This window comes from Kogia breviceps, chromosome 2 (genome assembly GCF_026419965.1).
Source record: "Kogia breviceps isolate mKogBre1 chromosome 2, mKogBre1 haplotype 1, whole genome shotgun sequence".
NCBI lineage: Eukaryota > Metazoa > Chordata > Mammalia > Artiodactyla > Physeteridae > Kogia > Kogia breviceps.
The window spans coordinates 83,370,236-83,394,946 of NC_081311.1; the positions used below are offsets into that span (position 1 = coordinate 83,370,236).

General features: G+C 47.6%; 1 protein-coding gene across 2 annotated transcripts in view; it reads right to left on the reverse strand.

The window, feature by feature from the left end:
• The window catches only part of TRIM67 (tripartite motif containing 67), a 44,805-nt gene extending 31,247 nt beyond the window's left edge, over positions 1-13,558 (reverse strand). The window contains exon 1 of one of the 2 annotated variants that reach the window (XM_059053304.2): positions 12,168-13,558. In XM_059053304.2, coding sequence (XP_058909287.1) covers positions 12,168-13,199 — 1,032 coding nt within the window. In that variant the 5' untranslated portion in view covers positions 13,200-13,558. The remainder of the gene's footprint in view (positions 1-12,167) is intronic. The other variant, XM_059053305.2, reaches the window with a different exon arrangement.
• Positions 13,559-24,711: the final 11,153 nt, after the last annotated feature.

Sequence of the window (24,711 nt, forward strand, 5' to 3'; positions counted from 1 at the left end):
ATATTGTTTGTACAAACATTAGGTTGGAGTAAAATCATCCTCTCTTCCAGGCGTCTGTGAGCTCCCTGCAGCCTGTTTCAAGTGTATCCACAGTCCTTGGCACAGCCTATGGGCTACAGTCGGTGCCCAAGGCATGCTTGTCCAGTGGAATGTTTCAGTTGCATCATACAGAGTCATGAGACGCTGTTTGTCCTTCACGTGCTAGAGGAGACACAAACGGACTCAGGAATGAAAGCCACCTTAGCTGTCCTCATACTTCCTGTGGCCCACACCACAGACATTCCACCACCTTCCTCACCACCATCACCATCACACCATCCAGAAAAACCCTGAGGGCTGTGTACCCCAACCGAAGCAAGGAGTTCGGAGAACCAGAGGAGCTTGGAGAAGTTACGCATAATGTATACAAGCAGAAATCACTTGGGGAACTACATGCATTTTGATTTAATCTTCCTGTTGGAAGATAATTTTGCTCTCTTGGGCTTTTACAAGTGTCAGTGAGGCAACTGATTGCTCTTTGTCCTGGCTATCTTTCCAAGGATGTCTGCATAAACTACTTTGGAAACTGGACTTTCTGTCTCCCTCTGGAGCAAAGAGCTCGGTGCTTACTGCATTTTACAAAAGACTCAGCTTCCCTGAGCTCAGGTCCCTCTTCTGTAATGCAACCTACTGTGTGTGCAGGTGCCATCTAGCTCTCTTCACATCACCCTGCGGGAACTGGGCTCAGGGAAATGGCACAGACATGCTGATTCTCTGACTGCTGCTGCTGCTGTGAGTGATAAAACTGTCCTCCAACTCTGACCCAGGAGTCTCACGTCTCCTGCCCACATCCATGAACTGTGGCAAGAGCATGTGTTAGCTGGTACACAGGCAAAAATCTCAAAACTCTTGTGGTTCCTGACACCCCTCAGCAGGGTCTTCTGGCCTGAATGTGCCCTGACTTCCCCTCGGAACATCTTCAAGTTCCCAACAAGCTAGAGGGGTGGAACCCTGCCTGGCTGTGTGGAGGACACATATTCGTCAGTGATAAGCTGCAGATACGTGCACAGGAAGCCAGTTTGAGATGTGATAATCACACCCTCAAAACAAACTGAGGTATGTGGTGATATTCACATAAAAGATGTGAACCAGGACACATGATCCTGCTGTCAAGACCAGGCACAGTCATTTTGGAGTTTCTTTATTACAAGGGACTAAAAGGGAGAAGGGAGCAGTCATGCGTCCCAGTGACTGGGAAAGTTCCTGTTTCTTTTTTTTTTTTTTCGCGGTACACGGGCCTCTCACTGTTGCGGCCTCTCCCGTTGCGGAGCACAGGCTCCGGACGCGCAGGCTCAGCGGCCACGGCTCACGGGCCCAGCCGCTCCGCGGCACATGGGATCTTCCCAGACCGGGGCACGAACCCGTGTCCCCTGAATCGGCAGGCGGACTCTCAACCACTGCGCCACCAGGGAAGCCCAAGTTCCTGTTTCTTGATCTGAACATTTCAAACAGTATTTAGCTTTTGTAACAGTGACTGGGCACTGCTCAGAAGTAGGGGACTATCTTTTTTTTTTTTAATTTATTTTGGCTGCACCGGGTATTAGTTGCGGCACTCAGGATTTTCGTTGCAGCGTGCGGACTCTTAGTTGCTGCATGTGGGATCTAGTTCCTCAACCAGGGATCAAACCCAGGCCCCCTGCATTGGGAGTGCAGACCCACTGGGCCAACACGGAAGTCCCAGTAGGGGACTACTTTAATGAGGTTTTCCAGAAGTTTCTTATTCCCTGTGGTTTTATTCAAGCAAGCAGGCGACTCATTTATTTATTAATCTTGTTAGTTCAAAAGGGATTTAAGGCAGATTGCAAGGGTCTATAGAATTCAAGATTGCATAACTTAAAAGAAAGAAAAACAAGGGTGGGAGCATAAAATGGAGCCAGAAATGAGGCTCAAAATTTATAACATAATTACATCCATCGTGTACACACAAAATATTTGGCTCTAAGCATTTTAGCAGCCAAAGAGAAAAGTGAAACCTGACCATTTGCACAACCTAAAGTGCCTATTAGATTAAAAAAGGGAAACATTTGCACCCCAGAGCTGGCTTGAAGGAGAGATGTGACAGTCACCACAGGAAAGTACAAAGCCCTACCAGGACCCTTATCCCCTCCAGAACAAAAACCTTAAGCCACTGGGGACAAGCAGCAAATCCTGTCCCTCCTCCCCTCCCCTGCGAGCAAAGTGAAGACCCCATGTGGCTGGAGATAGGGAAAAGAAAAAACCCAATCTTCCTGGGGAAGATTCAGGAAACAGTCATGGGTCCAGACAATTCAAGGCTTCCTATTGCTGGGGAAGGGGCAGGACAACTGAGAAGATGGAAAGGGACTAATCTGTTGACTTGACACAGCCTAGGAAAGAATCAGTGAGCTTAAAGACAGGTCAATAGAAATGAATGAAATTGTAACAGAGACAAAAAGAATGACTACAGGAAAAAGAACAGACCATCCAAGAATGGTGGAACAATATCAAACAGTGTAACATACGTGTAATTGGAATCCCAGAAGTATGAGAGAGAGGCAGAGCAAAAGAATCATGGGAGGAGATAATAGACAAAAAGTTTCCAAAAACAATAAAAGACATCAGACCACAAGTCCAAGAAGCTCAGAGAACCCCAAGCAGCATGTGAATGCATAAACTTCTCTCCATTTCTGCTGCTTCCCTCCTAGTTCAAGTCCCCATATTTATAGCCCAAGTAACTCTCATAGCCTAGGAAGTGGTCTTCCTTCCCCTACTCTTGTCCCCCTACCACACATTTTCCAACTGCAGTCAAAAAGATTTTTTTAAAAATAGGGGACTTCCCTGGTTGCACAGTGGTTAAGACTCCATGCTCCCAATGCTGGGGGCCCAGGTTCGATCCCTGGTCAGGGAACTAGATTCCACATACGTGCTGCAACGAAGAGTTTGTGTGCCGCAACTAAGGAGCCCACGTGCCACAACTAAGACCTAGTGCAACCAAATAAATTTAAAATATATATATTAAAAAAAATAAACATTGCTCCCCAGATTAAAGTCCTCTAGTCACCTCTCTTTGCGTTTACCATAAAATCCCATCTGTTCCCTGTGGCCTGCCAGGCCCTGCGTCCTCTGGACCCTGCCTGTGTCTCTGCTCCTATACCTTATCCATCTTTTTCATTGTACTCCCGAAGGCACGTTTCTGTCCTTCAAACACAGTGGGTGTCCCTCAACTCTCGTTCTCAGTTCTTGCTCTCCCTGTGAAGCGAGCTGCCTTCAGAACTGTGCTGGGCTGGTTACTTCTCAGCCAATCCTCAAGTCTTGCTTTTCCAACCTTCCCCCTGAAGAAGTCTGCCCAACTGCTTTTTATCACATTATTTTACTTCCATCATAGTACTTATTACTATCAGAAATTCTCCAGTTTATTTACTTGTTTATGCATGTGTTGATTTTCTCTCTCCTGTGACTAGATCTCTGTTCTTTGAGGGAAAAGAACATGCCCTTCCATGGCCTTGGTGCTTACAATGGTGCCTGGTAAGATACCGGCACTGAAGATTTAAGTGTTGACTGAATAAGGAATTAGGTCGATTGAAGAATAAATACTCATTAGCGGCATAAGCTCAGGGAAATGACTTACAGGTCAAGAGGCATCATCAGTTTTTAAGTTATCCTCAGTGAGTGCTAGAGCTGACGTTTAGTCATGTGGGTACACAGCTCAGCTGATAGGTAGCCAGACATTTGGTAACACGTTATTTTTTTATTTTTATTTTTTGTAGTATGCGGGCCTCTCACTGTTGTGGCCTCTCCTGTTGCGGAGCACAGGCTCCAGACACGCAGGCTCAGCGGCCATGGCTCACGGGCCCAGCCGCTCCGTGGCATGTGGGATCCTCCCGGACTGGGGCAGGCGGACTCTCAACCACTGCGCCACCAGGGAAGCCCCAGTAACACGTTATTTATGGAGTGATGTAAGCCACAATTCTCTGCTTTAAAGAGGACTGTCATTTATGATTATTCATATTTTATTGGTTTCTTGGTTTTATAGATATCACCCAGAAGCAAACGATAATGAAGAATTGGGAGATTGGATAAGTACAAATACTTGCCAAAATTTCCTAACACAAACTTGACCTACTTTTTTTAAACTATGCACAGTCTGGACAGACTTTTCAGATGACATGTGACCAAGGCCCAGACCCTCCTGCTGGAGTGGTCCAGATTCCAGTCTGTTACATCTGTCATTTAGACCCCTTCCCACTCCCTCACCTGTTTCTGTCCCTTGTGGATCCTTGCCTACTCTTCCCTGCAAACCACTTCTTCCCTCTGCAGCCACATGAAAAATGAAGAAACAGAGCTATTTGATCTTTTAGATTCCCTCTAGCACTCAAGTTCTTTTAGCCTATTTGCTCCAAATAGGATGAATTGTGTCCTCCTCACCCTTTTATCTCCTTTTCTGCGGCCCATCTCAGTTGAATAAGGGAGGGGTTGTTGCCTCACTCTCTGTCCCCACTTTCTAGACTAGGTGTCCGCTAACCCTGTATTTTTTCCATTCCTAATTACTCTTTAGGGAATGCTGTAGGCACCTGTTTGTGTTCGGATACACAGAGCATTCTGTATTTTTATAGTTAATCAAAATGTACAAGGGAGGAATCGATCATGTTTTCACAGAATCATTTCACAAATTGCTTTGCAACTGTAGCAGGCCCCTCGGCCTCACGTTCCTCATCTGCAAAAGGAGGGTGCTGGGATTTATGATCTCTGTTAGGAAACAGGCTACCCTAGGAAGGGGAAATGCCAAGCAGGGAGGGGTGAATTCATGAGACCACCCCCCAATGTCTGCCTGGATTCTCTCCTGCTCCTTTAGGTCTCATGGCTCTGAGAGTTCCAATCTCCTCTACCCTCTGGCCAGGACCTTTAAAACTGCCTAAAGAGTGGACAGTGCACCCACTTTGCTTCTTTATAGAACAACGAAGACACAAACCCAAAGGAAACCCAGAGATACAAGCAGCAGTATATACGTTTCTGTTCAAACCCAGGGAAGCAGCAAAGAGCATCTGTCCAGAATCCCCTTCTCACGAGTCACCTACGCTCTGGCCCAGGAGGGCTCAGACAGCACCACCACCCCTCAGAGGTTCCTGCCCATCTCTGGGTCAGGAGGTCTTTGAGCACCATATTGCCTCCCAGCACCCAGAATTTGGTGAACCTGAAGATTCCCAGAGTAACTGAGACTCTGGTTCAAACCTCCGGGACCCCCTAGAGTCCACTTCACACTGCTGTAGACGACTTGCACAGTTACAGCGTTGGACCCCGCGCCCTGGAGCCCCCAAAGCATGTTCTCATCAAGGTTTCTCAAACTTTCACGTCCACCTGAACCAACTAGGGATCTTGCTAAATGCAAATCATGAGTCGGGAGGGCTGCGGCGGGTCTCAAGAGTCCGCACCTGCAGCGAGCTCCCGGCACTGCGGCTGTGGCCCTTCGGACCACACTTTGGGTCACGAGGTCCTACTCTAGAAGTCGGCACTTTTATTTTTATTTTTTTCCCCATAAGGAACCAGACAGTAAATATTTTCGGCTTGGCAGGCTGCCGATCTCTGGTCACAACTACTCAACTCTACCAAAAGCAACCATAGCCAAAAGCAGCCATGGGCAAAATGTAAACAAAGGAGGATGGCTGTGTTCCAGTAAAACTTTATTTACAGAAACAGGCGGTGTGCCAGCTTGCTGACCCCTCTAAGCAGTCTCAGAGATTGAGAGATCCCTCTCCTCTAGAACAGTCCATTTCATTGACATCCACAAGTAAGGTCCCATCCACCACGAATCTCGACCCAGATAAAGGACCTCCCACTGCAGGCTAAAAATAGAACACCTTAGCCATGGATTGACCACCAGAGCATACACTACGAAACACACTCTTCAGTAGTAACATGGGGTGGTCCTTTCACAATCTCTAAGGTCCTCCTCAATTCTGAACCCTGATACTCCATAAGTAATCTTCAAAGAGAAGAGAAAAGCAATTCAAGTTATGGGTCCTTGCCTTCTGTCAAACCCACTTTTGTTTTCCAGATGTGTGGAATGATGGGGAAAGCATGTACTTCAAAGCTTGTAACATAGGGGTTCTCTCTAATAGTTGTTCCTGAATTACTGAGCTCCTTGGAATTAAATCCAAGCACAAGGCAGGCTACAGCCCCGGTGGCTTTAGAGAGGGTGGTGATGTTAACACAGAGGGTGGTTTCAGAAGACGCAGCAGCCTCTACTTATTGGAATCAGCTCACGTTTCCAGGGGTCTAAGCAGACTTGCCATTGGCTCTCAGTCAGTCTGGGGCAGATGGAACAGAAGCCAGCCTATGCATTTCATTTCCCAGAGCTTCAGAGTTGGTGAAGGATTCGACATCTCAAAAAATCCAGGCTTCCACTCAGACTGTGCATATTTCCATGCCGCATACTCTGAGGGGCCTGATGGATTTGTTTAGCAACTCTCGGTTTGCAGCGATTAGCCTCGGAGATGGAGACGTCAGACCTCCCAGAAGATTTTTGCCAAACATTTCTCTCTACCTAACCCTCTTTTTCCCTGTTCAAACCCCACTCAAAAGTGCCTTAGGGCCTTCCCTGGTGGCACAGTGATTACGAGTCTGCCTGCCAATGCAGGGCACACGGGTTCGAGCCCTGGCCCGGGAAGATCCCACATGCCGCGGAGCAGCTAAGCCCGTGCGCCACAACTACTGAGCCTGTGCTCTAGAGCCCATGCACAGCAACAAGAGAAGCCACCGCAGTGAGAAACGCACACACCCCTACTCGACGCAACTAGAGACAGCCTGTGTGCAGCAATGAAGATCCAATGTAGCCAAAAATAAAAATAAAGAAATAAAAAAAAAATTTTTTTTAATGCCTTAAATGGGTCCTGAAGGCTTGGTCTTTTCGGGGGCCTTAAAATCCAAAAGGGGCTATTTATATTTTTTTTTTTTTTTTTTTTTTTTTTTGCGGTACGCGGGCCTCACTGTTGTGGCCTCTCCCGCCGCGGAGCGCAGGCTCCGGACGCGCAGGCCCAGCGGCCATGGGTCACGGGCCCAGCCGCTCCGCGGCACGTGGGATCTTCCCGGACCGGGGCACGAACCCGCGTCCCCTGCATCCGCAGGCGAACTCTCAACCACTGCGCCACCAGGGAAGCCCCAAAAGGGGCTATTTAGACACTAGTTACGCCTATTAAACCAGTTTTTGAGGGAAGGCAGATCACTAACTGGTAGTTAAAACTATAAAAATCTAGGGCTTCCCTGGTGGCGCAGTGGTTGAGAGTTCGCCTGCGGATGCAGGGGACGCGGGTTCGTGCCCCGGTCCGGGAAGATCCCACGTGCCGCGGAGCGGCTGGGCCCGTGACCCATGGCCGCTGGGCCTGCGCGTCCGGAGCCTGCGCTCCGCGGCGGGAGAGGCCACAACAGTGAGGCCCGCGTACCGCAAAAAAAAAAAAAAAAAAAAAAAGATATAAAAATCTAGATACTTGTGATCCTCTCTTTAAAAATAGTTCTAACAATAATGTAATGAAAGGAGCAAACAGTTATTACTAGAAACAAGGCAATCCACCTTATTGTTTTCCCCAATGGTCCCTGTTTACATGAATTTTTAATTTTTTATATAATTTTGCTGTTGGGAGAAAAAATAGGTATAAACGCTTTGGAAGGCAATTTGGCAACGTTAATCAGATGTCTGAAAGACAGTTCTCCTTTGATACAGCAACTCCATATTTAGAAACTTAACCTGCGAAGATTATTAAGAATAAAGGCATAGATTTAACTTGAAAAATGTTCCTAACAGCAGAAAACTGAAAACACCTAGATGAAGTCCAGCATCAGGGTGTGGATCGAGTAAAATAATAAATCCTTACAATGGAATGGCATGCAGCCATCCTAAATGATGTTCATTAATTGACAGGAAAGATAGTTGTACTGTATTATTAGAGGAAAAAAAAGAAAGACAGTTACAAAATAAACATACAATAGAATTCTAGAAGAAAAAACTCCAAAATGTTAGAAATGCTTTTCCTCTGCAAACTGGAATTTGGGGATGATATTTAATTTCTACATCTCTACCTCTGTAATTCTAATTCTTAACAAACAGCATCTATTCCCTGTGTTATAACGTACTACAAATATTCGAATAAGTATACTTATGATCGTATACAGTTATGATTACACGTTCTGCTTTGGGCATTTATGTGTTACCTCTTTTCACGGAGGAAGTCTTTCCTCTGAGGCTTTAAAGGGTAAAAGCCTTTCTTTATCTCTTTGATAAAATAAGGTGGGACCAGGCTGCTGAGAAGCCAAGTGTCCTTTGGTAGATCCTTGGGGCATGGGAGTAACCAAAGTCCTGGCTTTCCTGTGATTTCTAGACCTCACTATCTCCTTTGCTCTTGTGAAGTGCTGACTCATTGCACACAGTAATCCTGGGGCACAATGAGGTTTTTGTTTTGATTCTACTCTATTGTCCATGGTTCTCAAAAGACTTCTGAGGAAGGGCTTATCCAGCTGTCCCTTCCTCAGTTCAAGGATCAACTTTTAACCATTTTTAATTCAGAGTCCTGCACCCAGCAGGAATTACAGTGGTTGCTGACATTCTGTGACATGTCACACTAGGAAGAGGTACATCCCACAGTGACCCCCTCCTTCTGGTTTCAGGAAAATTGGATTCCACAATCAATAGGCAAAAAGACAAAGGCACTCATGCAAAGCTTCCCTTCCCTGTCCTATCTTTCACAACGTATAGTTTCTTCACATCAGAAGTTCTTTGAAATTATTAATCCTCTTCCAGGAGGATCATCTAAAAATGTGTTTGGCCAAGACCTAAAGTGTTTACACTGTTGTTGTTTTTTTTAACTTTTTATTTTACATTGGAGTATAGCTAATTAACAATGCTGCGATGGTTTCAGGTGCACAGCAAAGGGGCTCAGCCATACATATACATATACATGTATCCATTCTCCCCCAAACTCCCCTCCCATCCAGGCTGCCACATAACACTGAGCAGAGTTCCCTGTGCTGTACAGTATAGGTCCTTGCTGGATATCCATTTTAAATATAGCAGTGCGTTTGCACTTTTTTTGAAAAGTGATAATCAATCTTGTTTCAAAGTAGATTTCAGTGTCACTTACATGTCTCTCTCCCTAAGAATCACTAATTAGATGGCAAGCTCCAGTCACGCTAGAGAGGAATTAAAGCTTTGTTTAAGGCTTCTCCAGTCACAGGGATGTCAGGGAAATATTTCTGTCCTGATTCTCGTTCTGGTAGTGTACCAAGCTTTGTCACGGCTCCTGGGATTTTTAGACGACGACATGACAACAACAACAAAATCCAGAGACTTTTAAGTTTTACTAAAGAACTTAAACTGCCCTGGTGGGAGTGTGAAATTGAGTGCTCTAGATTATCTTTCAAAAGTCGTAACCTTCACAGCTCACAATGGTGGTCTAGACAGACACCTGCCCACAAAGCAAGACCAAAGGGTCCATCAGGGCTCCCTCTGTTATCTTTTGATCTCCAGCCCCTAGTTGAGACCTCATAAGCAGCACTGAATGATTTCCCTTTCTGTAGAAAAACAGCACCTGCTGAAAGAGAACAGCAGAACTTCTCATTCTTGAAAACAGCTTTTCACAAAAGTATCTCAGAGAATTCCTTCTGGAATTAGGAGGATGTCTTAGTTCCCCGAAGACGTGGCATTAAATTGAGACATTTACATTCTGCATAGCTGTGTTTCCCACAGATAACTGTCCCACTCTATCGAGCAAATATCACATATTCTTTCCATATTTCCTCAGATAGAAACGTTATAAAACTGCTGTGGACACCAAATCAAGGATGACCAATGTTTTCTCTGCATGATCTTGGTTCCTGAAACCATTTGGTTATATCCAACTCACTTTTCCAGGTAAGAGGCTTAATCTCTTTTAAGACTGCAAACTCATCTCAACTCGTTTGGTTTCCACTCTTCACTAAGTCTAAAAGTTTGGGTGGCAACACCCAGAATTAGTTCTAGCCTTCTAGGCTGTGAAAATTTACCAGCGCCGAAAATCTGAATGTGAACCTTGTCTTGGTAATTGATCACAGCCTCTTTGCAAAAGAGTTCTTTATTTGTAAAACGACTCTCTTCACTTGAAAGATGAAATAAGCAAGGCAGGTACAATTACCCCGAAGCAATATGCAACAAAATGTCATATGAATGGTAACTCACTCAGCAGACATTCTCATTTAACTCCAAGCTATTTTAGGACCCAACATAAACACTACCAGCTCATGTGTTCTCCAGGTTACCGAGTCACTGAGGTCAAATAAGTACTCTTTGCTGCTGCCCTATAGCTTTCTGCAAGTTTGGTGGTGTTAAGTATTAGCACTATAATAATAATAATAATAATGATAAATAATATATATCGGTTACTGTGAGTTGGGAACTGTGCTAGAGGCTAAACATACAGCATTATACTTACTCCCAACAACAATGATCTGAGTTAGATATTATTCAGTGGGCTTAACATTGTGCCTAAACGCTTACAGCAAGTAAATTACAAGTGCTGAGATTTGGATCCGGGTCTGTGTAACTTACAACAGGGCTTCTCTCAGAGGCACTGTGGATATTTTTCCGGGTTATTGCTTTGCGGGAGGTTTTCTGTGCCCTGTAGGCTGTTTAGCAGCCTCCTTGGCCTCTACCCCTAGATGCCAGTAAGCAGCTCCTAAGTGGGATAACCAAAGTTGTCTCCAGACATTGGCAGTGTCCTGGAGGGGGAGTGAAATTGTTCCCAAATGAGAACCACTGCTCTAGAATTAGGGATTTGACTCCAGATCGCCCTTTTCTGAACTACTAAGCAAATTTCCCTCTCCAAGGTGGATTTCTGAAGCGTTCCTCATTTGTTCTTTCCTAATTTTTTTGTTTGAAAATGTTGAGTTACAGTAACAAGAAGCATGTTGTAGCTGAAATTGTACAGTAACTGGATGTAATAAATCTATAGTATGAATGGTTGGTCCCTTCTTCTCCTTCCATCTATGCTCCCCTTTTTGTCCATTTCCAGTTGGATGACACGAGAGGGCCATGGCAGGCTGCCTTATTTTCCCGTGTCTTTTCTCCTCAGTCAGAATACATGCTTCCTGTTGGGCTATCTGGAGATCTCCTGCCTCTTTGTGGGGTAAGAGTTTACTGGAAAGAGGCTACTGAATGATAAGCGTCCAAATTTGAACAAGGGACCCGGATCACTGACCTTGGCAGTGAGTCCAGTTGCACCGCCTGGCCTTTGATCAGGAAATTAAGGTGAATGTTAGAAAAGCTGACCCCACTCTTGCCTTGGGGTCTGATCGAGGGCCTGACCTGATTTTGAAGGCTTCTCTCCTTCTATGTTAGCTATGAGGATACACTGGCAACCACGAGTGTGTGCGAGTTGCCTGTAGCGGCTGTTCCTTCCCACCTGGGAGGTGGCACCTCCAGGCAAGTTCCTGGAAAGATGGCCCGCAGATGAGTGTGCCCAGCTGTCTTACTAAGTGCTTACTGGTCCACCACACCCCTGCTGCCCGGAGTCCCAGTAAAAGAAGGTCTCTCAGGGGGGAATGATGTTCTCTTCTTAACAGGGCACACGCCTCAAGTTTCAAGTAAGGCCCATGAAGAATTACGTCTTCCCTTTAAGCTGAGAGGCATTCTGGGGTTAGAAAGTGCTGGAGACTAGCTGAGAGAGTAGGAAACTTTCTGCTCTAGAAGCTGATGGGAATTCTGCTCTAAGGGAGATAGTGTATCCCTTCACTGAGGGCTGGGGTAGAATCCTTCCTGCCTTCAGAGAAGATTAACCAAGCACAGGTGGCATCAGACATTTTCCTGTAAGCAGGTGGTAACACTTGTACTTAAAAAAAAAAAAGAAAAGAAAAAAAAATATATATGAACTTTTTAGAGGGAGGAAGGGGAGCCTAGGTGTTGTAAATCCAGAGGGGCCATCAAGGTAATCTATTAGTCAATTTTGGGAGTGAAAGAGTCCTGCCTCTGCATTCTAGACAACTTTTGGGTGGACTCATAAAGCCTCAGGAGGGAGGGGACCTAGGGTGCCATCCTTCCATGCCCTTCCCATCTCCAGCACTCAGCTCGGAGTACTTGGCACTTAATTTAACGCAGGGGAGCGCCCTTTTCTTTGAGTCCGTGCCCCGTGCCCTGCCCAGCGGGCGCTCACCTTGTGCTGTTTCCACATGGCCCCCAGCGGCTTCACCTCGTGCTTGCCGTGCCGGCCCTCCTCCAGGCACAGGTAGCACACCGGCGCTCGGCAGCTCACGCAGTACATGCTGTAGTTCTCCATTTCGTGGTCAGGGCACGTGGGGTACTTGCGGGCCGCGCCGCCCGCCGCCGCTCCGGCGCCGGGGGCACCCGGGCTCTTGCAGCTTCCGCCTGCGCTGGGGGCGCCCTGGGCGGCGCCTGGAGACGCAGAGGCGGCCTCGGCGGGCGCGCGCGGCGGCGGCGGCGGCGGCACCAGGCGGTGCTTGGCGAAGGGTCCCCGGGACGGATGGCACTTGAGCTGGCAGGCCGCGCAGTAGAGCACGTCGCACTGCTCGCAGAGCGTGGCGGCCGGCTCGGGCGGGGTGCGGTCGCACAGCTGGCAGACGGCCACGGCAGCGGCTGCGGACGCGCCCTGCGCGGCCCCGCGGGCCTGCTGAGAGCGCTGCACGATGGCCTCGAGCAGTCGGTTGCGCCGGAAGCCGCGCAGGCCGCGGTGGTCCAGGGAGGCGCTGCGGTGGCACTGCGGGCACGTGATGGAGCTTGAGGAGGCCGAGGGCAGCGAAGAGCAGGCGGCGCCCCGGGCAGCAGCGGCCGAGGAGCCGGGCGGCGCGGGCACCGCGGGCAGCACGCGAACCCCGTTGGGGGACTTGAGGCTCGGGGTGTAAGAGCCGTAGCCGCTGTCCGTCTCACTGTACAAGCTCAGCTTGTCCGCGTGGTCGCCGCCGGCCGCGCTCCCGCCGCCGCCGCCGCCGCAGGCCGGGCCAGCCGGCGTCTCGTGGTCCGCAGGGGGCGCGGCGGCGCCTGCGGCGGCGCCTGCGGGCAACCCCGAGCCCCGCGAGTGCAGGAGCGGCGGGGGCAGGTGCTGCTCGCCGTCCGGGGTCTGCACCGCGATGGTTCGGGCGCAAGGCAGGCAGACGTTGTGGGAGCATGGCAAGATGATGGGCTCCCGAAACAGCGAGCCGCACACGGGGCACTTCAGCTCCTCCTCCATCGCTGCGCCGGCGGAGAGAGCGGCTCGGGGCGGAGGGTGGAACGGCCCAAGCGCCGGAGCCGGGCCGAGGACGACAAGCGCGGTTACAGCACCGGTGAGAGGGGAGGCGGGCGCATCGCTCGGGCAGGACTGCTCCGCAAGCCGAGGGCACGCCCCTCTCTCTGTCCAGGGGCCACCGCCCACAGACGACCGGGGGCAGGAGGAAGGAGAGCGGGTCCTCACCTCCCGCGCGCGGGCCCCCTGCGCCAGCGGCTTCAACGTGCGGCCAGAGCCGGAGCTGGTCGGCTGCCCTCGCGGTGGCCTGCGAGACGCTTTGGGGGATGAATCAGCAGCAGCGCCGCCGCCGGCTGCTGCGCGCGTCTCCTCTCCACATCAGCACCGGCTGCCGGGCTGGGGTTCGCTGGTTCGCTCTCCTGTTTCAGCCCCTCGGCTGCAGGGGGCGGCTGCCCAGGGGCCCCTTTTGCCCTGGCCGGTGGCCACCGCCGGTCCGGGCGATCTGTAGGTGAGAAGGCGGGCGCGCAGGCCTCTCGGCCGCGGGGCCGCGTTCAGCACCGCGAGGCGGCGGACAGCGCCTGGGCGCCGCCGCGGGCGCCCGAGCTGCGCTCTTGCGGACCCAGGGGCCTTCCCCCGCCGGCCTCTGCGCCCGCGGCCACCTCGGCGGGCCCCGCCGGCCCGGAGACCTTCTCTCGCCTCCCTCTCCGGCCGCCGCCGACGCGGGCCGAACGCGCCCGGGGGGCTTCCGTCCGCGGCCAGGACGGCCCCGCTGCTCCGGTTCGCCGCTGCTGCTCCTGCGGCGCCTCCGACCTTGGCCGCGCGACGCGGCAGCCCGCGGGGGGAGGGCGAGCGCCCGGCTGGCTCGGGAATGCCCTCCGGTGTCCGCGCCGCCGCCGCCTCCTGCGGGCGCCGCGCGCCGGGGAGTTGGAATTTCCAGGGCCGAGAGTAGCGGTCGGGAGGGGGGAAGGAGGAGCGAGGGGGAGCCCGCTCGGCGAATGAGGGCTCGCCTCTCGCTGCTAGGGGAGTCCTGGGGCAATTTCAAGGGTTCGCAGAGAGGACCGCTGTTAACAACAAGCTCTTATTTGGATGGAGAGCGCATCTTGAATTAGCACAGCGACCTGTCCCGTCCACTGCTCTGCCCCCACCTACCACCATACAAGGGGGACAACAGGGGCCTGGAGAGCCTGTTGTTTACAGATAGAGAGGTAGCACGGTTGACCGTCGCCCCAAAAAAAATGCAAGCCACAAAATGTCGGACAGCCTGAAGTCAAAGGAGGTTTTATGTGTGGGTCGAAGCACAAGCCATCTCGTCTCTTCAGTCGAGAGTGCCCCTCCGCGATCCATGTCAGTCGTCTCTGCGGAGGGAGGACACGACACGGGGTTTATAAAATGGGGCTTCCCGAAAACGGGCCACTTTAGGCCCGTTGGCCCTCGGAGCAGATTCCCCCCGGGACCCAGGCCTGCCCGGCCGCGGATAAGGCGGCGTGAGGCCGGCGGGAAGGCAGCGAGCGGGGGTGTTCGTTTCATGAATGAAAAAGATCTCCACGTTCCGCCACGCCAGCCACGAGGAGAGCCTCCCACCCGCGGCCCTGGCTGCTTGGTGTGCGGGGAAGGATGGGTGGGGAGGAAGCGCTCGCAGCGCAGCCGGCTCTGCCTACGGACGCGGCACGCCGGCGCGAGACAGACTCAGGTTAGGCAATCGCTTGCTTAAAAACCACAGGAATACTGAAGTCACGCCTCTCTCTGTTCTCGGGCTCTCCGCACTCAAACAAAGGCCGGGGAGGCGCCGCAGCGCCGGGCGCGGAGCCGAAGCCCTGGGCAGGCCCGGTGCCTGGAGACGGGGCCGCGCGCAGGGGGACCCCCTGGGGAGAGGCGTGCTGACGCGGCCCCGACAGAACTCTGCGAGTCAGCATCCCCGGTGGGAATCTCAGCTCCTTTACTAACCAGTCCCCCCCACCCTGAGCGGTCTGACTACACTTTCCTAGTCTCTGATCCTGCATCTGTCAGCGAGGGTTGCAGTGATACTTCTGTGTTGAGAACTCAACGAAGTCGTCGTACGTAAACACAGATTGCATACCCGACTTACTGCTCTAAAATCCTGGGACGCTTCATTTCAGCTTTGCCCACTGTTGGCCAGCCTGTCCCCAGTTTGTCTTGAAGTTGAAGAGCAGGCCAACCGCGTGCCAGATAGAGCAGCACAGAGTTAAAAGAGCTGACTGGACTTCTCGTCACCTGCAGGGAGCTTAGGACAATGATGTAACCAGGCATCAGTATCCCCAGGTGGGGGATGGTGACAACCCCGTCCTAATCTGCCTTCTATAGATAAAGTCACAATGTGCTGCATCCTGCCTGCAATGCTTTGATAAGCCTTCGAGAGAGTTGCTATAGCGTTGCTACACTGCTGGGGGGGGCAGGGGGGGACATATGGGTGTAGGTAGGTATGTGATTGAACCATTCATTCACAAATGCACTTCTTGTGATGCTAGCAGTGTCATCACTCATCACCCCAGCCCAACTCAGCCTTCCTGGTGGCTACAAAGAAAATAATAACCTCTTATGGTCCTAGTCTGAACAGACATGCCTCACTGCCCACCCCAACCAGTGGTCTTGTGTCTGAGAGACCTCCTCTGCTTTGTCATTTTCAGACTGCTTTCGGGGTGGGGGGGGGCGGGGGAAATGCTCCTGGAGGGGTATGGAAATAACCCTGTACAGAAGGACCGACAATTCCAGCAACTCTGTCACTCAGACTGAGCATAATTTTGTTTCCCAAGGGGAGGAAGCTCATCTAATACTTCAGAATTCTCCACCTATGCCTTTCCCACCTGCCCCTATCCCATCCCCCCCAATCCCATCCCCCTAAATCATCCCCAATCCCCCTAAATCAGCTTAACCTTGTACCGCACTGTTGCTAAGGCATTGCTCACTGGGGGGATTGGCATCCTTCCGCTGCTGTGTAGGAGCTGAGGTTACACAGCAATTCCAAGAGTTCACCATAGCCGTAATCACTAACGGTTGTCAACATCGTCTATAAAAAGTCCTCTTTCTGTCCCAACTGAGTAAGGTACCATATGTATACAGAAAAGCAGCCTTACTTCTCTGATCCTCAGTTTTTTTCTATTATAAAATTTAAGGGTAGAATTCATTGAACTTTAAATTTCCTTTTAGTTCTAAAAGTCTCTGCATATTAGTTGTTAAGAATGATATAACCTCCTTAATAAAAATGACTCTCATGAAGAAATTTGATCCCAAGATTGAACAGCATATCCATTTTTTCAAGTCATTAGTATTTTATTAAAGTCTGGGCCTCATGCAGATGCTGAGGCAAGTAATAATACTTCCATTGTAGGACTTGACAGTGTGTCCTCGTCTGTTCAGGCTGCTATAACAAAAATGTCATAGACCGGGTGGCTTAAACAACTGAATTTACTTCTCACAGTTCTAGAGGCTGAGAAGTCTATGATTACGGCACTGGCAGGTCTGGTGTCTGGTGAGAACACACTTCCTCGATGCCAGACAGCTGCCTTCTTTATGTATCCTCACATGGAGAGACAGGAGAGCTTGGGCAGAGCAAGCTCTCCTGTCTCTCCTTACAAGGGCACTAATTCCACTCACAAGGGAGCCGCCCTCATGACCTAAGGACCACCTCCCAAAGGCCCCCTCCTTCCTAATATATTACGTTGGTGGTTAGGATTTCTATATATGAATTTTGGGGGATGCAGACATTCAGTCCACAGCACAGTGTGAAATTATATTCTTGTATATAATCTCATTTAATCCTCACAACAACTCTGGAAAATCACATTTTCTGAATTTTATGATGTACGTATTTTTACACTTTAATGTTGCTGAAATCGGGACGTATACTACAATGGACGCATACTTCTATCTCCATGCTTACCTTGAAAATTTCTTATTAAATTGATAATGCAGCTTCCAGTCACTTAGAATCATGGAAATATTTTATTATTTCCAATTTACAGACAAGAAAACTGAGATGAGGAAGCTTGAGATCTTACAACTTTTAATGGTGGATCTAGAACTGGTCTGACTTCAAGTTCAAAACATTTTCCTTTAAACCACAGTTGCTAATGAGGACTTCACTCACAGTTACTGGCGGACAGTCTAGGGGAGCTCAGGAATGCAGAAGTCTGTGCTCCCTTTCTGTAACAGGGAAGAACAAAATCTGACTCCATGTTGGATCTGTTTCTTTTACTTTAACCTTTGCTCTTCATTGCTTTTTGTTGCTATAATCACGAAAAGGATATTGTTTATAGCTATTGGCATACATAATGAATGGCCTGCCTCAGGGAACCCTGCCCCTCCACCTGAAAGTTAAACTAAAGAGCCTCTGTTCAGCTCACAGGGAGACAATCAGACCCTGTCCACCTGTGGATGCCTGCAGGAAAGAAGAAATTAACATATCCCCTCCCCGAGGGTGGCCATTCCAGGAGATATTTTGCAAGACTAATGGCCTTTTTACTTTACTTCCTCACTTCCTCCCCCTCTCTGTTCTATAAAAGAAACTGGCATCCAGACTCCAGTGAGATGGTTCTTTTGAGACACTAGTCTGCCATCTTCTCAGTCTGCCAGCTTTCCGAATAAAGCTGTACTCCTTGCCTCAACACCTCATCTCCGATTATTGGCCTGTCATGTGGCCAGCAGAGCGAGCTTGGATTCGGTAACATTTCCTCACTCAGGGCCATTGAGCATGCAATTCTCTGCCTTCCCAGGCTCCCCCACCCTCCAGGTTAGGTGCACCTCTAACAAGCTCCTGGAAGTACGCTGTGTTATTCCTCTGTAGCCCTATCATTGACTGCTGTTTTTGTTTATGTATCTCTCTCCTTTAGACAAGAAGCTCCTCAAGGATTGGGATCGTGTCTATCTTGTTTCCCGGGTGTATTTCCTCTGCTATTGTCTGGCTCTGACTAAGTTATCCATTTTTGTGGACCAACTGACTGGTTGTCAGTTCAAGAATATCCATCCCCATAAACTTCCTTGAAAAATTCTGGTGGAAGTAATTTTTTTTTTTTCCTGTAGAAGATGTCAACAGATCCACAGGGAAATCTTCTCTGTTTAATTCTGAGGTTCAAATATGTTATTTAGTTTTTGTTCTTTGGGGTGTGTGTGTGTGCGCACACAGGCACACACACCCCTGCACGTCTTCTCTTAACATCCTTTATTTATTCTTTTTTAAATTTTAATTTTATTTATTTTTGGCTGTGTTGGGTCTTTTTTTGCTGTGCACAGGCTTTCTCTAGTTTCAGTGAGTCGGGGCTACTCTTCACTGCGGTGCATGGGCATCTCATTGTGGTGGCTTCTTTTGTTACAGAGCATGGGCTGTAACTGTGCAGGCTTCAGTAGTTGTGGCACATGGGCTCAGTAGTTGTGGCTCGTGGGCTTAGTTGTTCTGCGGCAAGTGAGATCTTCCCGGGCCAAGGATCAAACCCACATCCCCTGCATTGGCTGGCAGATTCTTATCCACTGCACCACCAGGGAAGTCCCTTTTATTTATTCTTGATCTTCTTACTGTTTAACCTGATTATTCCTACTTGGTTCTTTCCTCCTTGATCACCTCCATCTCTATTTTGAACTACTTACAGATCTCAGAAAGGTGGCCCTATATTTAATTTCTAGTGTCATCCCAGTTACTCCATTTTCCATTGCCTTTTTTCTCTTAAAAGGGAAGCATTTGGACACATCTGAACAACACATTAATAATTAAAATTCTGTGATGCACTGTCATCAAGGCAGAGAAAAACACTGTGTCATGAGTTACTTTATGCTCTAGCATGCTTTTTATGCTTAAAGTCCCAGAAACACTCCAGACGTAAGATGTTACCTCTCCTCCTCAAAAAGCACAAAGAAGTTAAGCAATTTACTCTGGGCAACACAGCAAGTTACAAGTAAAACAATCAATCTACTTTGCCCTTTGAATTTTAAGTGTAAAATCGAATGGAATTTAAAACTTTATCAGCTAAAAATAGATGCTGTAATCTCAAGCGTAAGAATCCCTGAAACACATTTTTAAATGAAAGCTTATGATATTTTTCTTTTGAGTTACCTCTTGTTTGTTTATTTGTTTGTTTTTTACAATGGAAGAGGAGTCAGGAAATTTAATAATAAAAATCTACAGCCCAAGAACCATATGGTCTAAAATAATTAGCATTTAACTAGAAGAAAGCAGCCACATCTACTTCTATGCACAGCACACTGCTTCTTTATGGCCAAGTTAATGAGGAACAATTATCACTAGCAACACAAAGCATCCTCTCCAGGGTGTACAACTGGCTTCTTTTCTGGAAGATAGATTCTATAGAGGAAACTTAAAATCCAGCCATTTTCCCCTTCAGACATCCTTGATTGGTGCTTAACAGTTTCCTCTGTTAACTTTTTGGATACCAAATAATGACTGTCTCTGTGTCTCTCCCAGCCCCCTCGAATTCTAGACTTTTCTTATCTATAAATCAGGAGACCTGTTCTTGGAAAGCCTGCCCCTCTCTCAGTGCATCCTTTGCAAGCAAAAGGTTTAGAATAAAATCTCAGATGAAGCAAATTTATTCCAATTTACAGGACTCTATATATCTAGGGTATCTTTATAATTCATGGAAACTAATATTATTACCACAAAAGCAATTTGGGCTTCAAACATTTCCTTATGGTTACACATTTCAGCCATGAAAATTGTAACAGTACTTTCCGTTTTCATGGCACCTTTTCATATATATTCTCTAATCTGATCCTCACAGCAACACAGACTGGCCTGGGAGATGGTAAAACTGAAGGAGGGGCCCATCCCCCATAGTAGGTTCTCACCAGCCATACTACTACAATTTGACCCCAAACCTAGGCATAATTGTTTAGTTCAAGGGTAGTACCTGACCAGACTAGGCCAATCAGAGAATCTTTTCTTCCTGAAATGTAAAACTGAAATCCAGAGAGAGAATGTGGATGGGCCTCTAACACCCAAGTTAAGAAGCACTGTGGTCCTAGAAAAAGCAATAGAAACTGAGAGTGAAGAATGAAGCAGAAATGCAGAGACAGCAAAGAGAGAGGACCTCTGAGGGTCCCACATCCTTGCACGCTTCTGAGACCCAGCTATACTCATGCCCTTGGGTTCCATAACACACCCCTCTACCCTAATGATATTATGATACTGTATTTTCCTTTCAGAAAAGATAGGGGTTGCGAAAGGAGTTCGGAAGCAAAAGATTGGGTTGACCCACGTGCCTGTTCAAAGGACTGAGGTAATGCCCTTGTTTAATTGGATACTTCAGTCACCTCTTTTGGAATGTTGAAATCGTTCTGCTCTCATTCTATTGGATTCTGGCCTTGACTATTCATTGGTTTTGCTCTTTTCATTCCTACATGCTGTTTTCTTCCCACGGCTTGACCTTTACAGTCTGCTAAGCTTCCGCTCCCCCTTTGCCCTCACCCTGCCTACCACTGTTCTGGGCCACTGCTTTCCCTTTGGGGAGCCCCCAGCTTCCTCCCCCTGACCATGACAGGAGCCATGGCTCTGTGATGTTATTTCTCTCTCCACTTGATATTCTCAGACCGAAAATCAATGGGATGTTAGGGTGTACTTGGTGGTACCTGTAAGTCCAATAGCATACCATAGTGAGACAGAGGGCAAACCCTTAGGTTGGTAAATGGTAAAGTGCTGTGCGTGGAATAATAAGTTGGTTACTTGGTGGGAATAAGAGAGATCAGAAAAAGCTGTGAAATATTGTGGGGAAGTGATTTCAAACTCTGATAACTTTATTCACCCAACGTCTCTGCAAGGACACACCACCAAGGAGAAGGAGGTCTTAATCCTCCAGGAAGGGCTGCTTCCCTATGGCAGAGTGCTGAAGACCAGCCAAAACAATATTGCTGTCCAACTCACTCGGCCAAAGCATTACTTTTGTCAGGGAAGTCACTACACAATTAAGTAGACAGTAGCTTCCTAACATTAGTCATATATGACTTCGTTCTACCGAAGAATCCCTCGAGTTTTGGTAGAAGTTTGACAAACCTCCTGAGGTCTGAGGCAGTGTGGAGATTAGGAGTGTGGGTTTTGGAGCTGGACTGGATGGGCTGGAATCACGGCTCTAGCCGGCGTAACTTTGGCAAGATGCCTAACCTCTCAGAGACTTGTACTCCTCAGCTGTAAAATGGAAATAATAACAGTATGTGCCTTAAAGAGTTGGGACGACTTAGTGAAATACATACAAAACACTAAGAAAAGTGGGCAATGCTTAGCGCTCAACAACCATGACATATTACTACTCTACTACTTTTCTGCCGCCCAACAAATGTCACATGGTTGATTCCCAATAGATATTCATGAATAAATGTACTGCAAGTAGACGATTTTGGCTGGAGTCTAGGATTGTATTTGAGGATAGCGCAAAAAGGGAGCCACATATCCTGCAGGAGTTAGAGGAGGAGACGGGAGAGCTGTCAGAACCAATCTATCAGGAAATGAGTGTAGCTCCTGGGAAAAATACAGCTTCTGCTCCAGAGGAGCCTAATACCTAAGGCAGATGTCACAGTCAGGGCAAAGAAAACATAGAAGTAGTAAGCTTGCTAAAAATAAACAACAAGGGTTTTTTAAAATACAAAAGAAATAAGGAGAGACTTTTAAGTATTTACACTATTCATAGGTTAAGGGTTGAACGTTGATTTTAAAACTTTTAGTGAAACAATGCTAAATAAAGAAATTGTGACCAACTTTTATACTTGTCCATCTTTTATATACATGTAACTGGATAGTTTTTCAAGACACTCATCAAAATAGTCTCAATAGTTTTTTCTTCAGTCATTTCTCTTTATCTCCAGGTCCTCTTATTGAAACTCTGTACCCACTGCCAAGGGATGATTCTCATAGAAGAACCAGAGAGTAAGAAGAGTTAGGTCTTGGCCTGTGACTCCCAAATAAGGTTTTTGAACTCAGGGCAAAGACGATATTTTAAGAGAAAAAAATTAAATTTCAGATTTTGAATATAAAAAAAAATTTCTGAGTTCTAAATAATGCAGGACACATACTTTATACCATAAATAATAGTTTTAGAAGACTGTAAGATCGGTTAGTTTTTCCCGCCTCAGGATAAAACAAAAACCAATCAAAAAAAGCACCCCTTAGGGGAGGAGGGGACAGTGTTAGAAGGAGAGCTGAGATACTGGCTTGTCACCAGCAGGGCGCCACAGATCCCTGCCCTCATACTGGCCCTGCAGGAAGGGATAAGGGATCACAGGTACTTCATATGTGTCAGGGGACCTGACAGCAGGGCGAGTCAGTGTGTTGATTCCTGGGAGAACACAGAACGCTGCAAGCTTCGCAGAGGGCCTGGTGCGTGAAAAGGCAGTGGAGCTGAAATGTGTCTAGACAGACAGGCCAAGGCAGCCCAGCTGGGTCCTGCACTCCCCGCAAGTGCTCCAGAGGCACTAGAATGTTTTTTTCGTGTGTGGCTTATTGCAGCTCACGTCCACCCCAGAACACTGGCAAAGCTAAAGCCACCCAGTAGGCAGAATCAACAAGAACCGTATGACCAGAAGCCAAGCTGGAAATCTACTGTCTCAGCAGATGTCAGTGTGTGTGAGGATGACAGTCACGTGAGACTAGTTGCTTTGTGCCACGGTGCAGACATACACTCTCATGATGGAAAGCCCTCCAGGACTCAAGTTCACCCCAGGGAGGAGAGGAGGTGGGGGACGGTGTTTGCCTGGAAATGACTGCGAGAACACCTAATAGACAGACAACAAATTTCCATCGCCAGCAGAACCGTGGCTGAAATAAAAACTGAATTCACTCAGAGAGACTCTAAAACTTCTTGAGTTTTCTAAATGCTCACCCTCCTCTCTCTCCAACTCGAGCTAAGAGTTTGATCAAAGACTTGAGTCCTTTGGACATGTGCTCTGAACTTCTCACCTGCCCAAAGGGATCAAATCCTGGTGCTACTATGGCTGGACTACTCTTTTCATCCTCGTCCACTCCATCTTCATGTGAACGAGCTTGCCAAAGAATCTAGAAGCAGGTGATGTGGCCCTAAGAGCTGTGGGATAAATTCAAATGATCTAACATACAGGTAATTGAGTTATGGGAGGAAGAGAGAGAGAGAACAGGACAGAGTGTGATAAATTAAAGGTATATATTGTAAAACCTAGGGAAATCATTAAAAATAAAACAAAGTGGAATAACTAAGCCAATAGTGGAGATCAATGGAATTATTTTTAAAATTCTCAATGCAGAAGACAGTGAAAGAGGAAAAAGGATTAAAGAGCAGATGTGATAAATAAAAAAACAAGTAGAAAGATGGTAGATTTAACCCCAGTCATATTAACAATTATATTAAATGTCAATGTTCTAATCACTTCAGTTAAAAAGCAAAGATTGTCAGATTTGATTTGATATTTATTTATTTTTCAAATTTATTTATTTATTTTTGGCTGCATTGGGTCTTTTTTTTTTTTTTTTTTTTTTTTTTTTTTTGCGGTATGCGGGCCTCTCACTGTTGTAGCCTCTCCCATTGCGGAGCACAGGCTCCAGACGCGCAGGCTCAGCGGCCATAGCTCACGGGCCCAGCCGCTCCGTGGCATGTGGGATCTTCCTAGAACGGGGCACGAACCTGTGTCTCCTGCATCGGCAGGCGGATTCTCAACCACTGCACCACCAGGGAAGCCCTGCATTGGGTCTTCATTGCTGTGCCTGGGCTTTCTCTAGTTGCGGAGAGCTCTAGGCACATGGGCTTCAGTAGTTGTGGCGCATGGGCTTAGTTGCTCCACGGCACGTGGGATCTTCCTGGAGCAAGGCTCGAACCCGTGTCCCCTGCATTGGCAGGTGGATTCTTAACCACTACACAACCAGGGAAGTCCTAGATTGGATTTTAAAATGCAAGAAATCTACTTTAAATTTAAAGACACACAAATAGGTGAAAATGTAAAATTATGTAAAAAGATATTCTGTGTTAATACTTATCAAAAGAAAGCTAGAGGGACTATACATTCAAAGTACATTCAAAATGAGAAATGTTGGCAGAAATAAAGAGGAATATTATATAATTGGAAAGGGGTACTTTTTTTTTTTTGGCCACACCTTGTGGCATGGGGGATCTTAGTTCCTCAACCAGGGATCGAACCTGTGCCCCCTGAATTGGGAGCATGGAGTCTTAACCACTGGACCACCAGAGAAGTCCCAGAAAGGGGTAAATTTAAGAAAACATAACAATCCTAAATGTGTATGCAGAGTGTATTAACAGAGCTTTGAAATATATAAAGAAAAAAATGGAAAGCATTGGAAAAGTCAAGTCTATAATTATAGTTGGAAGCTTCAACACTTCCCTCCAATGGATAAGGCAAATAGACAAAAAAATCAGAGATGCTGTATAAGACCTGAACAACATCACTAACCAACTTGATCTAATTGACAGTTATAGAACATTCCATCCAACATCAGTAGAATACACAGTCTTTTCAATTGCACATAAAACATTTACTACAGTAGTCCATACTGTGGGCTACAAACAAACAAACAAAAACA